Raw genomic sequence first — 13,332 nt, forward strand, 5'->3', positions numbered from 1 at the left:
GAAATTGGAGCCTGGGCTTCCTGCCCGCCCCCCTTGTACCCCACCTAAGCTGGAGCAGGAAGTACAGAAGATGGGGTAGCTCCTGTTTCAGAGTTCCCCACCCTCTTCCCTTGCCACATGGGGCACCTGATAAAGCCATTATCATGCCTGCTTTAAAGGTGGAGAGGCTGAGTCCAGCAAGGGGAAGTGACTTGCCCAAGACCACATAGGGAGGTAGCAGGGCCAGGGCTCATTTCCTGAGTGGGACTGGTGTCTGCACCTCCTGCCACCTGCTACACAGTCTTGCCTGAGGGCAGCTTCTGTCCTCTGCCTGCACTGGGACAATCCAAAACTGGGTTTGTGAAAAGGCCGGAAGCTACAGGCCTGAAGCTGACTTTCACAGAAAATGAAGCCTGGCTCATTGATGTCTGGAGTTCATGAATGAACAGCACAGGGAGAGATGCAGACCCCAGCTCACACAGCCAGTCAATGTATTCGCTACGCTAATTTCAACCCCAGGCCCAGTTGTCCCGGAACAGTGACAGGGACTAACATAAGTTTACAAAGACTAACAAAATTGAGACAAGAGTTCCCATATGTGGCTTATCATCTTAAGGATGAAGCCTGATAGCCAGCGATCAAAGTCCCTCTATAAACAGGCCCCTGCCAGCGGCTGAACCTGTTCCCTCATGCAGAAAAGTAGGATAATTAACAGTATTTCCTTCATAGGACTGGTATGATTCTATGATCAAACTCCCATATATAAGATATGCAAAGTAACAAACAGTGCCCAACACTTATTAGAGCCCGTAATAAATGTCCGTCAACTTTCTATTACCTCTGAGGCTTTATCTTGCACCATCACCACCCCACCCATTCTAGGCAGAGATCACAAACCATTCCCTTTTCTTTGAAGTCTCCTAGTGGCCTTCCCGCCCTCCACCTGCCTGGGCGAAGTACCCCTTTCTGCACACACCTGTTCACTACTTGAGTAGAGCACACTGTACTAGGTGTCATGAAATTTATGTTTAAACAGGTTCCCTTGCTCGCAGAAAGCTTCCATATAGGAGATAAGGTTAAAACCATGTGAAAAAGGCACACAAGCCTAGAACATGGGGAAATTAAGTAATCCAATTTTAAATCAGAGTCTAAGGCAACAGAAGAGTTCATAGTGCTGTACAGGACTGCACAGTGAACTGAAGACAGTAACTGCTCTAATTTTTCAGAGGAGGGAAAGAGCCCCTTAGGCTAGGTGCGAGGGAAGGGTTTCAGGAGGAGGCACCATTTGAGCTGAGTCTGGAAAAACAGCCAGGATCATGGGAGATGGAGGAGAGGCTGCAGGTATGGATCAGGCAGGACGGAAGCAGCAGCCCCCTCACTCAGGGCATTGGAGCTCCTGGAGCAGGACTTGGTCGCTCACCTCTGCACGGCCACTGCAGCACAGTAGGGGCAGTTCATGACATGAATGGAGCACAGTGGGGGCAGTTTACGACATGATTGGGCAGGTGCAGAGCTGGAGGGGCTCCGATACTGCGAGGCCAGGGCAGCACTCAGTGTGCTTCTGTAGCTCTCCTAGACTGGGGGGCCATCTCCCCTTCGCCTCTTCACCCACCCAGCCCCTTCCTATCCTCTGTGCTGGTTTTCCATGACCCCACCCTACGAAGCGGCAGAACCAACACAGGGCATTGTCCCCTTTAATGTGATCTATTCATCACACATAGCCCCCTTGCCACTTGTCAATGCTGGTACTTGGTGGCCCTCAGAAGTGCCGCATCTTCTCTGGGCTGCATTTCAAGGCTGACAAGGCACTGAAGGGAATGCTGAGGTCCAGGCACACATTCTGGCAATGGGAGGGGGCAGAGCCCCAGCTGTGGGCACATGCCCTCCTCTCCTGGCTTCTTGGAGCAGCCAAGGAAGAAAACAGAAAGTCCCAGGCCATGGCTGACAGGTAGATGGAACTTCTAGGGTCATTCAGTTCCCTCTCTGAGCTGGCTCCCAGTCATCTTCTGGGAGTTCGGTCAGGTCCAGGGGACTCCGTAGGACATCGTGGTCCCTGCCCCAGTGCTGGAGCATCAGACAGAAAACTGAGGCAGGACTTTGACTGGGGAAGATCCGAATGTTCAGCTAGCAGGCTCTCCATGGAGGTCCACATGCAATGATGGTGGGCTCACCACTAACATCTTGCTCCATGGGTCTGAAGTCCTGCTGTCCAGCTGCAGTATGCTCCAGGGACTGGAGATCACACAGTCCACCTCTCACTTCGGGCCTCCACAGCCTGTACCAGCCCTTCGCCCAGGATGGCAAAGTCCTCCAGGATTGCTTCTACATTGGGCACCATTGCCAGCTCCCCACCCTGAGACACCATCATGCGCCCCTTTGTGCTGGAAGCCTGAGGGAATCAGAGAAATGAAGTGTCAGGAAGGCACGTCCAGAGACACCAAGACACACACACCTCACACCTGACACAGGGTCACTCATAAAGCAGGCCACACACAGACATGCGTGTCCACATGAAACCACATGTACACACTCAGGAATACATGGCTGTCCCCGGCCAGCACACCTTGAAGGGCTGGGGCTGGAAGCTTGTGGGCTTCCAGAGGACACCAATCACCTCTCCGCCGTGCTGGTCATAGAAAAAAAGGGCCAGGTCCCCAAAGGCCTCCTGGGAAAGGGCAGGAGAGAGACAAGATTACAAGTGGGCATCTGAGAGCCACCTGCATGGGCCCAGCTCCACCTGGGAGGCCCCTCCGCTGGGTCAGTCAGTCCTTCAGAACCTACCCTGAGCTGTGCCACATAGAGCTGAGGAGGGTCATAGCCCAGCACGGGCATCAGGGACGAGGGCCCCGGCTCACTGAGCAGGCCGCGGCAGAAGGAGGCGGCCGGAGAGTCCACAGCCTGGCGGTGCCGGGGAATGTGGCGGGGAGACAAGCGGATCAGCACGTCGTACATGTCCAAAGGGGGCCGGAACACTGTCTGAGGAAGGACAGGGAGTGTCAGCAGTGCCCACTTAGAGTTGGAAGCTGGACCAAAACAACCCCTCCACATGCCCACCTTGATTCCCACCCCCTCTTTGTGTGACCACACATTATGGGCCTGAATGTTCATTTGAAAGTGGGAACACCAAGACCCAACTGGTGCCACTTTGGGTCCAGCAGAAGAGCACAGGCTAGAAGCTGGGGCCCTGGTTCTCCTGCAGGCTCCGCCACTGCCAGGAACCGTGGCAGCTTCAACGCCTTCTCTGGATTCAGGCTCACCAAACAAGGGGACTGGGCATCCTTGAGGGCCCCTGGAGCTCAGACTTCCATAATTCATAGGCAAAGTCCCCAGAAGCCCTGGAGCCAGTCTTGGTCAGGGGCTTACCCTGATGTCCCCAGGCTCCCGGGGATCCATTAGCTGCTTTTCTAGGACAGGTAAGGCCTCAGCTGCCAGGATCACGAGCTGCTGGAGGAGCTGGGGGTACACAGACACATTTAGGTCAGACCTCATCACGTGTCTCTCTTAGCTCAGGCTGGGCCTGCTTTTTCCTTGAGGGAGAAAACCACATATTCGGGGGCAGAGATGGGATTGAACCTGGGGTGAGGGTCCATCCTGTGTCCATATAGAGCTTTTGCGATCCTGGGGGGTAATGATGACCATGACAGGGAGTTGTGTCCGAGCTGCCAGGAAGCCCCTGCGGATCTCCACCTGCTCCTCCACTGTGGGCAAGAAAGTATCCTGGCTCAGCTTGCCCCTCCCCCAGATACTCTCTATTGCCCCAGGTCCTCCTATTGTACACTCAGCAAATTCACATCACAGGATTTTCCAACGCCCCTCCCCCATGTGACAAAAGCAATGAAAGGGACACCGCATATGCCTCAGTTGGGCGGGGCGTTAAACTCCCAGCCTCAGCCCAGAGGCAGAATTTTCCACTGCCTGGCACCCATCTGGTTTCTGAGCCTACACAAGCTAAGGCTTGCCCCTGGCCCACTCCCAGCTCTCACACACCTGGGGAATTAGAAAGCTGACACCTTCTTCTCTGCTACGACCAGGAGCTTCTCTTATTACAACCAGAAATCACCACTTCTACCCCCTAAAAGGTCTGGGCATCTATTCTAACCTAGACCCTTTCCTGCTCCCCGTAAGACTTCTCACCTGGTGTTCAGAGTCCCCTTTCCACTCTCTACCCCTCTTCCCAGACCTCAGGTAGCCTGCTTACTACCCCCAGTCCATTCCATTTCTGGTTACCATGTGGGCAAAAAACATCTCTACAGTCTAAGGGCTCCCCAAAGGCTTGATCTGGGCCTCTTCTTCCTACTAATTCCCCACCCCAAGGCAGTCAGGTTCAGGTACAGATATCTGGGATAGGGAGGCACAGAGAAAACCTAGCAGACTGACGGAAAAGTCCTGCCTGTCCTACTCTGCAATCCACAAAAGCTAGCTCTTCCAGTGGTCTGCTCCCAGTGCCACCACTTACCAGTGAGCTCACTGTTGAGGTTCACAATAAGGGGGTTGTTCTTCCAATCAAAGGTTGATACCAGGAAAAGGAACCGAAGGAAGCCCACCTGGGGGGAGCTGAGGGGAAGGAGTAAGCAAAGTGGGGTCCAGCTACACGTCCCCAGGCTTCCTGCATAGTCTAGGGAGCCAAGACTCCTTGGCAGAGATTGGGCAGGGGTGGGGGTGGGGAAGTGGGGGGAGGTGTCCGAGAAACCCTCTATCAATCACTTACTTCAGCCATTCTCTCTCATTTGGAGAAAGTGCAGCATGAGAGATAAAAGCCCCAGGAGGAACTTAACTGGTAGGGAAAAGGTAGAGGAATCACCTGGGAGGCGTGAAGGGCTCAGGATGTAGGAAAAGGGCAGCAGCCACCAGGTCCAGGCTCTCATCGGTGAACCCGTCACCCAAAAGCTGGGCACGCACCCACCGCTTGGCCAGCCGAGCCACACCCGAGAAGGCTGGGTGCTGCTGTTGGAGTCTGTGAGGGGAAGACGGTAGCAGCAATGAGACTTGGGCACTGAGGGCCCAAGAACAGTGTTTCAGTCCTACCTCTGCTGTTTATTCAGCCTCTACCCAACACTGGCCTCCGTGCTAATGCATTACACGTGTAACCTCACGTCTTCCTAACTAATGACCCAAGAGGTTGATCCTAGCATTATTCCATCTTACAAATGAGAAAAATAAGGTCCCGCGGGTGAGAGTGGGGAATCCTACCCAGAGGAATTTAGCCAGTGAAGCGGCAGGGCCACAATTCTAGAATTTGCCTGACGCTAGAACTCTTATCCTTAACTATTACATCATCTGGCCTCCCAGACAGACAGGTGGCCAGGAGAGAAGAACGGGGCAGAAAAGGGTCTATGGACAGAAGAGGCTGTGCAGGGGGCCATACCCATGCAAGGCGCTGGTGAGCAGGGGCAACTGCCTCGTGTCCCTCTCCAGGCGGAGGGAGGCGGGCGTGTCCCTCAGGGCGATCATCCCCTCAGGGCTCCGCACCTCCTTCAGGACCTGGGGCTCCCGCTGGTAGGCCACGCAAATGCGGAACGCAAACCCATCCTGTGGGAAGAGATGGGATAGGTGTCCATGTCAGCCCAAGGCACCCTGACACAGCCGCCCCCCCCCCACTCCGTCCCTGCGCCAGCCTGACCTTGATCACGTCGGTGTGCGTGGCCGTGGCCCGGCACTGCAGCCCATGCTGTTGCATGAGCAGCTCTGCCAGGCGCAGCTGGAAGGCAGCTCGGACCCGGCGTATGGCTTCAGCATCCTGTGGCCACTGCCCACTGCCCTCCAGGTGACATACCACTGGAGAGAAGAGTGAGAGGTCTCACACCGCAGCCAGGGGTGGAAACAGTCCCTCTCACCCCCTCCGAAGAGCCCCCTCACCAGTCATGGGCTCCACGTAGGCCGGACAGGGCTTGTCGGGCCGGGGCAACAGCGAGGCCCGCTCTCGTAGGTGCTCATGGAAGGAGTAGGCTGGCCGGACTGGAGTTGGTGGGAACACCTACGGAATCAGAAGAGCTGAGGAAGGGACCTGGGACTGCAGGGAAAGGCAGCACCCCGAGTCAGGAGTTGGAAGGGTGAATACCGGGTGAGTGGAGCAGAGGTGGGGGTCACCAAGCAGAAAGGGCTCCCTGCCTCTTACACCTCACCTCAGTGTAACGCAGCACTGGGTGAGCTCCCTGCACAGCAGACACGGTCAACGGGAGACCTTCTAGCCCCCACAGCAAGCGGCTGAGGTCATCGTAGCTACGCACCGCAGCTGCCAGGGCCTCCTCACCCGTGCTGGAGTTCTGCGAGGGAGAGGACAGTCAGGAGGCCCAGACCCTACAGACCCCCCCCACCACCTGGGATTTTGCCCTGGCCCAGGCCGCTGCTGCAGAGCCAGCGCTCCCTCTTCTGGACACTCTGAGAAGTGCAGCTTGACTGACGGAAGGGCTCTACCCACCACCCAATTCAGCCACATAAGCTACCACTCTGATCCCCAGCCTTGACCACAGCCCTGAACCAGGGCCCTTACCTCTTTGAGGCCTTGGATCAGTGCATCCAGGAGGCCCCCCATATAGTGGACGCAGGTATCTGGGATGTCAGCATGGCTGGAAAAGGGGCACAGACACGGTGTGGTATTGGGTGCTAGGAGTCAGCTGCTGTTGGATGTAAGATGCTCACCCCAAAGCCTGGGTCCGACCCTCCTAAAAGGCTCCCCAGCCCAAGGTTGACTCCTGGCATTCCGATGCTAACACTCACAGTGCCAAGAGGTGGGTGACCACCTGGTAGGGAATAAGGCGCTTCTGCGACATTGAGACTGCCTCCCAGACCACAGCTTCCCGAATGGCTCCATCCTGGAAACGCCGAAGCTCGGAGCGAGATCCCCAGAACTGGCGGAAGTCAGCAGCCTGACGCGAGTAAAAGGGTGATGAGAGAGATCAACAAAGAAGGGCTCTGAGAAATCTCCCTGACAGGCCTCAATCCAGGTGGCATGAGGACGATCCACCCCATTCCTTCCAGTGCACATGCTGGGCTCCTCAAGACAGGGCCAAATCACCCCTCAGACCCCAGAGCTCCTCACCTCGGGCTGGTCAGCCTCTGGACCCAGCTCAAGGACACTGGTCAGTCCCTCAGGCCGAAGGAGCAATCCCAGCGTCAGGGTCCCCGAGTCTCTGTGCTTCGGTGGATCCTGGCCAATATCCCACTGGAGGGTACAGAAAGGCTGAGCTCAACCTAAGAATCCCCCCGCTGAGTCTGGAAACCCACCTTCTAGCTAGAGGGATGGTGTGTCTTTTGTATTTCCTGGGACCCTGGATCCAAGCCCCCTCAGACTCACAAACTCCCCAATCCACACCACCTCACCTCTGAGACTGGGGGCCGAGAGTGGGCAAGCAGGTGCAGCCGGGACCCCAGACCCTGTTCCAGAAGGGTGGTTAGTGGGCCCAAAGCAGCTGACACATAGTCCCCACCGTGGTCCTGCAGCTCTGGCCATAGCTTCAACCGGTGACATGCTGCTTGTAGACGACTCAGGGGGCAGACACTGGGAGTGGGGCATAGAAGGACAGAGGGAGAATCAGGAAAATCTGAGCTGAGGACCTCCGCCCCATCACTGTAGCCCCAGGGAAACAGGACCCGCTGACACACCCTGCCCCCCTAAACTCACTGCAGAACGTGGTCAAAAGCCCGGATCATGGGTTTGGGAGTCATCAACAGCAGCTGGAATCCGTCGTCAGCTTTGCTGTCCAGCAACGCCATAGACAGCTGTGCCTCGTGTTGCACCTGGGGCCACAGGGATTCAGACGTGAGACTGCCACCACTGTACTTCTCCCCTCCTTGACCTGAGGTCTCAGACCAGGAGACATGCCTGACCTAAGCTCTTTGGAGAGGAGTTTCTGAGGTTCTGGTGCAGAAAGAAGGCACAAAGCCTAGGCTGGGACATCTAGTAACCCAGGAATGGAAGACCATTGGTACCTGGTGGTAAGTGGAGGCAGTGACATCAGCACAGAGGTTGAGACGGCCTGAGATATCCAGGAAGACAACAGGAAAGGCCCGGTGGAAGTCAGCCAGGGCCGGCTTGGAGGAGTAGAGAGAAGCCAGTCAGGGCTGGAGCCTTACCATCAGGTCTCCTTGCCCAGACTCAGCCCTACCCCACTCACCAAGGAGGGATCTGAGCTGAGACACAAACTGATCCCGTTGCTTGTCAGATCTGTTGTGGCTGAAGTGAACCAGAGAACGTGTGTGTGTCAGAAAGTACCCCTGACTCTGGGAACCCAGGCCTAATGACACCCTCCCTCTGGCCAGGTGGCTGCGATTGTCTGCCTCTGGGACTCAGTTTGCTCATCTGTCTGATGGCAAGAAACCTTATAATCCCTGACAAGATGAGAGGATTCCCAGGATGAGTGGAATCCTTGGCCTTTCCAAGTCTAGCCATCTCACCCAGAAACTGCAGGACACTTCTCAGAACCTGGTAGCCGCTCATAGTGGTGTGGATCTTGCGTGTGGACACAAGAAAGGCAACCAGCATGGAGACAAGGAACCCGCTAAATCCTCCCAGGCCCTGAAAGAAAGATAGACAGAGGCCCAAGCTCGGAGCCAGCCCACCACTCAGCGAGGCAGGGAAGTTGGGTCACTCCCAACTCACCTTATCCAGTTCCCGCTGTCGTAGCCAGACCTTCAGAAGTGCAACACCATCCTTCAGCCCCAAGGCTGAGCCTAGCACAGTTGACAGCAGCTGCACATGGGACTCGAGGGCTGTGTCTTGCAGGACCCATGTGTTATAGTGAGGGGTGGGGGGCTCCGGACTACCTGTGGGAGGAGAGGACAAGCCATGAGAAAAGTCCTCACAATACCCTTGCCTCCAGCTCCACCTTGACACCGATGCCTGCTCACCATCCCCTGGAGGACTCTGCCCTCGGTACCAGGCAGAGCGCACATTGTTCTTGGATGGCAGCAGGCGGCACGGGCGGAAGAAGTCAGGTGGAGGGCATGGATGCAGACGTACAGTAACCAGGCGCTCATTCTTTCCTGGTGGGGGACAAGGGGTGCTAAGACCCTACAGCCTCCTCGAGCCAGAGGGACCCCTGTTCCACCCCCCGCCCCAGCTAGTTGAGGGCCCCTTGCACTCCCACCTTAGAATTTGAGTTCCCTATACCTTCCCCCTCAAATTTGAGGCGCAAGCCTCTCACTTTGGACTTGAGGGCCCTGTGCCTCCCCACTGGCTTTGTCATCCCATACTGTGGCCTTAGCCCGGTGTGTGCCTCCCACCATGCGGCCGCAGCAGCAGTGAGGGTTTCAGGTGGCAGCCATTGGTGTAGGAGAAGCGAACACTGCCAAAGAGGGGGTCTTGGGCCAAGTGGTGAGCCAAGTGCGCAAGGTAGAGAGCACGCTTGCGGAAGTAGCGCTGGTTCAGCCCATCCTTGTCTTGTAGGATCTCCTGGAGGGGGTCAGGAGAAGAGAAAGATGGCCAGGGGCATAAGTACTTGCTGTTGGAGAGCTTGGGGGCCAAAATGAAGCCAAGGTGAGAGTCATAGCTTAGCAACCCCAGGAATTCTCTGCTGGCCAGAGTATCTGAGGCAGGGCTAGCAACACAATACCCAGTTCACAAAGGTCTAAAGGAGCAGCATTTGGCCCAAAGGCACATGTAAGTGGCCCTCTAAAGATGACTGCAGTGGTCTGCTTTTGATTTAGAATTCAGATTTCAATCTGCTGGCAAGTATCAGGTGGGAAAGAGAGAAGGACCCAGGGATTTGTCGGTGGCACAGTGGCAAGCCTCTTCATTCCCCAAACTCTGGATCTCACCCTGGGCATGGTCAGTGCTACGTCCACATTGATGTCCGGCCGGATGCAGGTGTCCAGAAGGTAGCTGCCCACAACAGTAACCTGGGCTGGGGGCAGGAATCGGAAACAGCCCTTCACGGTATAGGGCACTTGGTGGAGAGGGACTTGAACCCCAACCGGGAGCCATGCCTGGTCAATCAGCTGTGGGGACAGAGACAGGGACATGTAATGATTTGATTGGCTTCTGAACACGTTCCCTTGATTGCTAGTAGACATCTTAAATTCAATACATCAACATATTTAAAACCAAACTCCTGATCTTCCTATAAACACATCTTCCCCATTAAGGCAACTCCAAACCAATAGCTCAAGCCAAAAACATTTAAATCACCTTAACTCATCTGTTAAGAACACCCATTTCACTTTTAAAAGGCATCCAGACTCTGACTACTCTACTTCTCTACCCTAGCCTGAGACACCACCATTTTTCAGTGAATCACTGCATAAGAGGTTCCAAACTAGTTTCCCCCATTATACCTTTGTCCCCCTCCATTCTACTTCAACATAACAGTCTGAGTGAACTGCTTAAAACTGAAATTACATCACATCACTGCTCTACAAAACAAACCGTGCAGCAGTCCCCCATTTCACCCAGAATAGCCAAAGTCTTTCTTTTGGTACACAAGCACCTGAATGAAATGACCTTTCCTCCATTACCTTTCTGAGCTCATCTCTTTTTATCTTCCCCTCATTCATTCCAAGGAACGTACCAGACCCACTTCTGCCTTTGAGCCTTTGTGTTGGCTGTCTCCTCTTCCTAGAATGCAATTCTTCCCTTAGATATCTATGTGGCTGATTCACTTCCTTCAAATCTTCACAAAAATGTCACTTCAATAAGGCCTAACTCAACCACCCTATTTAAAATTGCAAACCACCCCCAACTTCTGATATTCCCACAATCCTCTTGCTTTGTCCTATTTTTTTTCCTTTTTCAATAGTGCTTACTACCTTATAATGTTGATAATCTTGCTTATTATCATTGTCTACAACCCCAACACTAGAACATAGGCTGCTTTATTCACTAATATATCCTAAGAACACAACTACTGCAAGGCACATAACTGTTTGTTGAATGAATGAACATGTGATTGAGAACACTCCCAGCTGAGCCTCCTGGCAGTGAGAACGAGCTCCAGAGAATAGCAAGGCCCCTGTTTCAGATGCCCCCACTGAGGACTTCTTCTGGGCTTTCCAGTTCCCCGTACCACCAGCCTTACCTCTGCCTCAGGGGTTGAGGGCACCCTCATGATCCGCTTGTTGATCTCCCGTAGGAAAGCATCAATCCGCTCCTTCTTCTTCTCCGACAGCTTCACTTCCTTCAGTAGCTCCTCTACCTGTAAAGGATTGGGGGAGAGACCGTCAGCTTCAGGATCTCAGGCCTGCTCCTCTAACCTAAAGCCCAGCTACCCTACAGTACCTGTAAACGAAGCAAGCTAGAATGGAATAGGCTTTCGGTCTCCCGAAGGTGATTCAGCTCCTCACTGGTAGGATCCTTGTATAGTTCTGCCCGGCTGAGCTTCACTGGCTGCAGAAGGCCCTCCATTGGAGACCCAGCCACTGTATGCTTCTTTGAGGATTTCTTCTTCCCCTCCTTGCCTGTGCCTTCCAGAGATGGTTCCATCACCTGTGGCCAGTGAGAGGGAAAAGACAGTGTGAGGTCACAGATGTCTAGAGTCCACTACCTGAAGTGTCACCATAATAGGATGTCGGTAAAAGCTTCATCTGTTCTTGGTCTCTCTTTTGAATGGGAGTGAGATTGTTAAAACTCAGAATAATCATTACTTAGAAGAACATTACTGAGCTCTAGGCTGAAAACTCCTTGAGTGGAGGGCTCTCTGTCTACCTGACAGCACAAGCATGGAGCTCTGCTTGCAACTGGTAGGGGTAGTAGCCGACTGGGTCCTGCCCTAAGCAATGCCTGAGCTCCTTCTATTTCCAGGTACCATGCATCAGGGCGCTTCCTCTTCCGCTGGCTTAGTCCTGGGATTTTGCAAATGCCATCTCCACTCTTGCTCTGTTCAAATCCTGCCAGATTCCACTTCCCCTAGCAAGCCCTGATATAGACTGTATACATTTGTACTCAATTAGTGATGGAAAGAACAAGAACCTACTGGCTCTGGAGAATATACCAAGTCACCCAATCCTCACAATAATCCTAGAAGAAAACGGACACTTGAAGGTCTCATGAGGTCGAGGTTTCACAGTTCATATGCTTATAATGTGAGAAGGCTTCAAACCCTGGTCTGCAGGATCCCAAACCTTCCTTCTTCCTTCCAGCCCTGGACCCCGGCCCCGTCCCTAGACCCACACCAGGGAGAGCCTTACTGGAGCACTCCAGGAGCGCCACCATGTGCCCCAGGCTGGAAGCATCAGGCGAATGGAGTTCCTCCACAGGGAATCGCCCTCGAGCTCCTTGCTGGCGAGCGGTCAGGCTCTGCCAACCTCCAGCACGTTGAGCATCCCTTCTTCCCAGATGGCTCACCCACCTCGGGTTCCCCAGCAGCTCCACGAAGCTGCGTTCCCGCAGGCGCCGGTCCCATCCCTCCGGGTCCACGTCTCGCTCCTGCACTTGGGGTTTAAAGCCGGCGGCACTTCTTTCTGCCGCGACCTCGCCACAGAAGCTGAACCCCTTCAGCACTTCTGCCGCACACCCCGACAGACTGGCTGGGGAATCCCAAGATATCTCGCTAGGACAGCCCCAGAAAACTGGTGAGGTACTTCAATCAGGCCTCGTGCTGCAGGACTCCGCCCAGCTCCGGAGCCATTGGGTGAGTGACCGAGGAGTTGCTCGCCATTGGTTTCTGTCACTATCCAGGACCGCCCATTATGAGGGAGGGGCTAAACAGGGTTCGATTTACGGTCTCTTTGCGACATCAGACCAGAAGCTTTCCGGTCGCTTGGCGGTCGCTTCCTTTGTGTCGCTTCCTTCACATGGGTCAAAAGGGGAAGGGCGGAGCCAATTTGGGCCCTCTGGGAAAGGGTTGTTTATTTACGCCAGTCGTCTTTTCTTCATCTACCACGTTTTAGCAATTACCCATCTTGTCAGTTTTTCCTCCAAAATGTCTTGAATTTATTCACCCTTCTCTGTCTTTGTTGCCAAGTTTAGTCCAAGTCACATTACCTTGTCTCTAGGTTATTATAATGGTTTTTCTCTGGTTTATTATTAAAATTTCCAAATCTACTGAAACGTTGTAACACTAAATATAATGAACGCCCATATAATTATAGTCCAATTATAAAATTCAGGAAACTTAACCTTGATTCAATACTATTATACAAAGTCCATAATCAAATTTTGCCGTTATCTCACTAATAATATCCTTTACATAGTAATATTTTATTTCCTGATGCAAGATCATCATCAATTTAGTCATGTTTATTTTCTCTCAATCTCTTTCTGAGCCCTCCCTTTTTTGGTCTTTTATGACAATATTTTTGAAGCATATAGGACAGTTTAATAGCTTTTTCTTTGAATTTTTTTATTGAAGTACAATATACATACAGAAAAATTCACATAAGGGTACAACTTGAATATTCACAAACCAAACATACCCATGT

The 13,332-nt window shown here is 53.5% G+C and overlaps 1 protein-coding gene across 2 annotated transcripts; it reads right to left on the reverse strand.

Annotated features, from left to right (window-relative positions):
* Positions 1 to 1,659: 1,659 nt before the first annotated feature.
* On the reverse strand, positions 1,660 to 12,513 carry NOL6 (nucleolar protein 6). Of its 2 annotated transcripts, none has more exons than XM_081066887.1 (26): positions 12,261 to 12,513; positions 11,192 to 11,398; positions 10,992 to 11,108; positions 9,736 to 9,915; positions 9,202 to 9,370; positions 8,827 to 8,961; positions 8,579 to 8,742; positions 8,374 to 8,494; positions 8,094 to 8,152; positions 7,909 to 8,010; positions 7,601 to 7,716; positions 7,300 to 7,477; positions 7,019 to 7,141; positions 6,697 to 6,845; positions 6,470 to 6,545; positions 6,102 to 6,242; positions 5,836 to 5,953; positions 5,600 to 5,754; positions 5,345 to 5,508; positions 4,781 to 4,933; positions 4,436 to 4,533; positions 3,553 to 3,677; positions 3,343 to 3,432; positions 2,761 to 2,955; positions 2,543 to 2,644; positions 1,660 to 2,368 (listed from the first exon to the last, which is right to left on the reverse strand). In XM_081066887.1, exons 1-26 carry the CDS (start codon positions 12,312 to 12,314, stop codon positions 2,219 to 2,221), a joined length of 3,441 nt encoding a protein of 1,146 aa, XP_080923013.1. In that variant the 5' UTR covers positions 12,315 to 12,513; the 3' UTR covers positions 1,660 to 2,218. The 2 variants fall into 2 exon arrangements, with proteins under 2 accessions (XP_080923013.1, XP_080923014.1); XM_081066888.1 differs by having other exon boundaries at positions 12,100 to 12,474.
* Between the last annotated feature and the right edge of the window lie 819 nt (positions 12,514 to 13,332).

The sequence above is a fragment of the Rhinolophus hipposideros genome, assembly GCF_964194185.1.
Source record: "Rhinolophus hipposideros genome assembly, chromosome: 11".
Lineage (NCBI taxonomy): Eukaryota > Metazoa > Chordata > Mammalia > Chiroptera > Rhinolophidae > Rhinolophus > Rhinolophus hipposideros.

Excerpts from the sequence above, each read along its gene's own strand:
- NOL6 (XM_081066887.1), bottom strand. The coding sequence starts at position 12,314 with ATGGGACCGGCGCCTGCGGGAACGCAGCTTCGTGGAGCTGCTGGGGAA. Across the intron at positions 11,109-11,191 it reads CTAGCTTGCTTCGTTTACAG|GTAGAGGAGCTACTGAAGGA; the intron begins GTACTGTAGGGT and ends AATCCTTTACAG. Across the intron at positions 6,846-7,018 it reads CAGAGGCTGACCAGCCCGAG|GCTGCTGACTTCCGCCAGTT; the intron begins GTGAGGAGCTCT and ends TACTCGCGTCAG.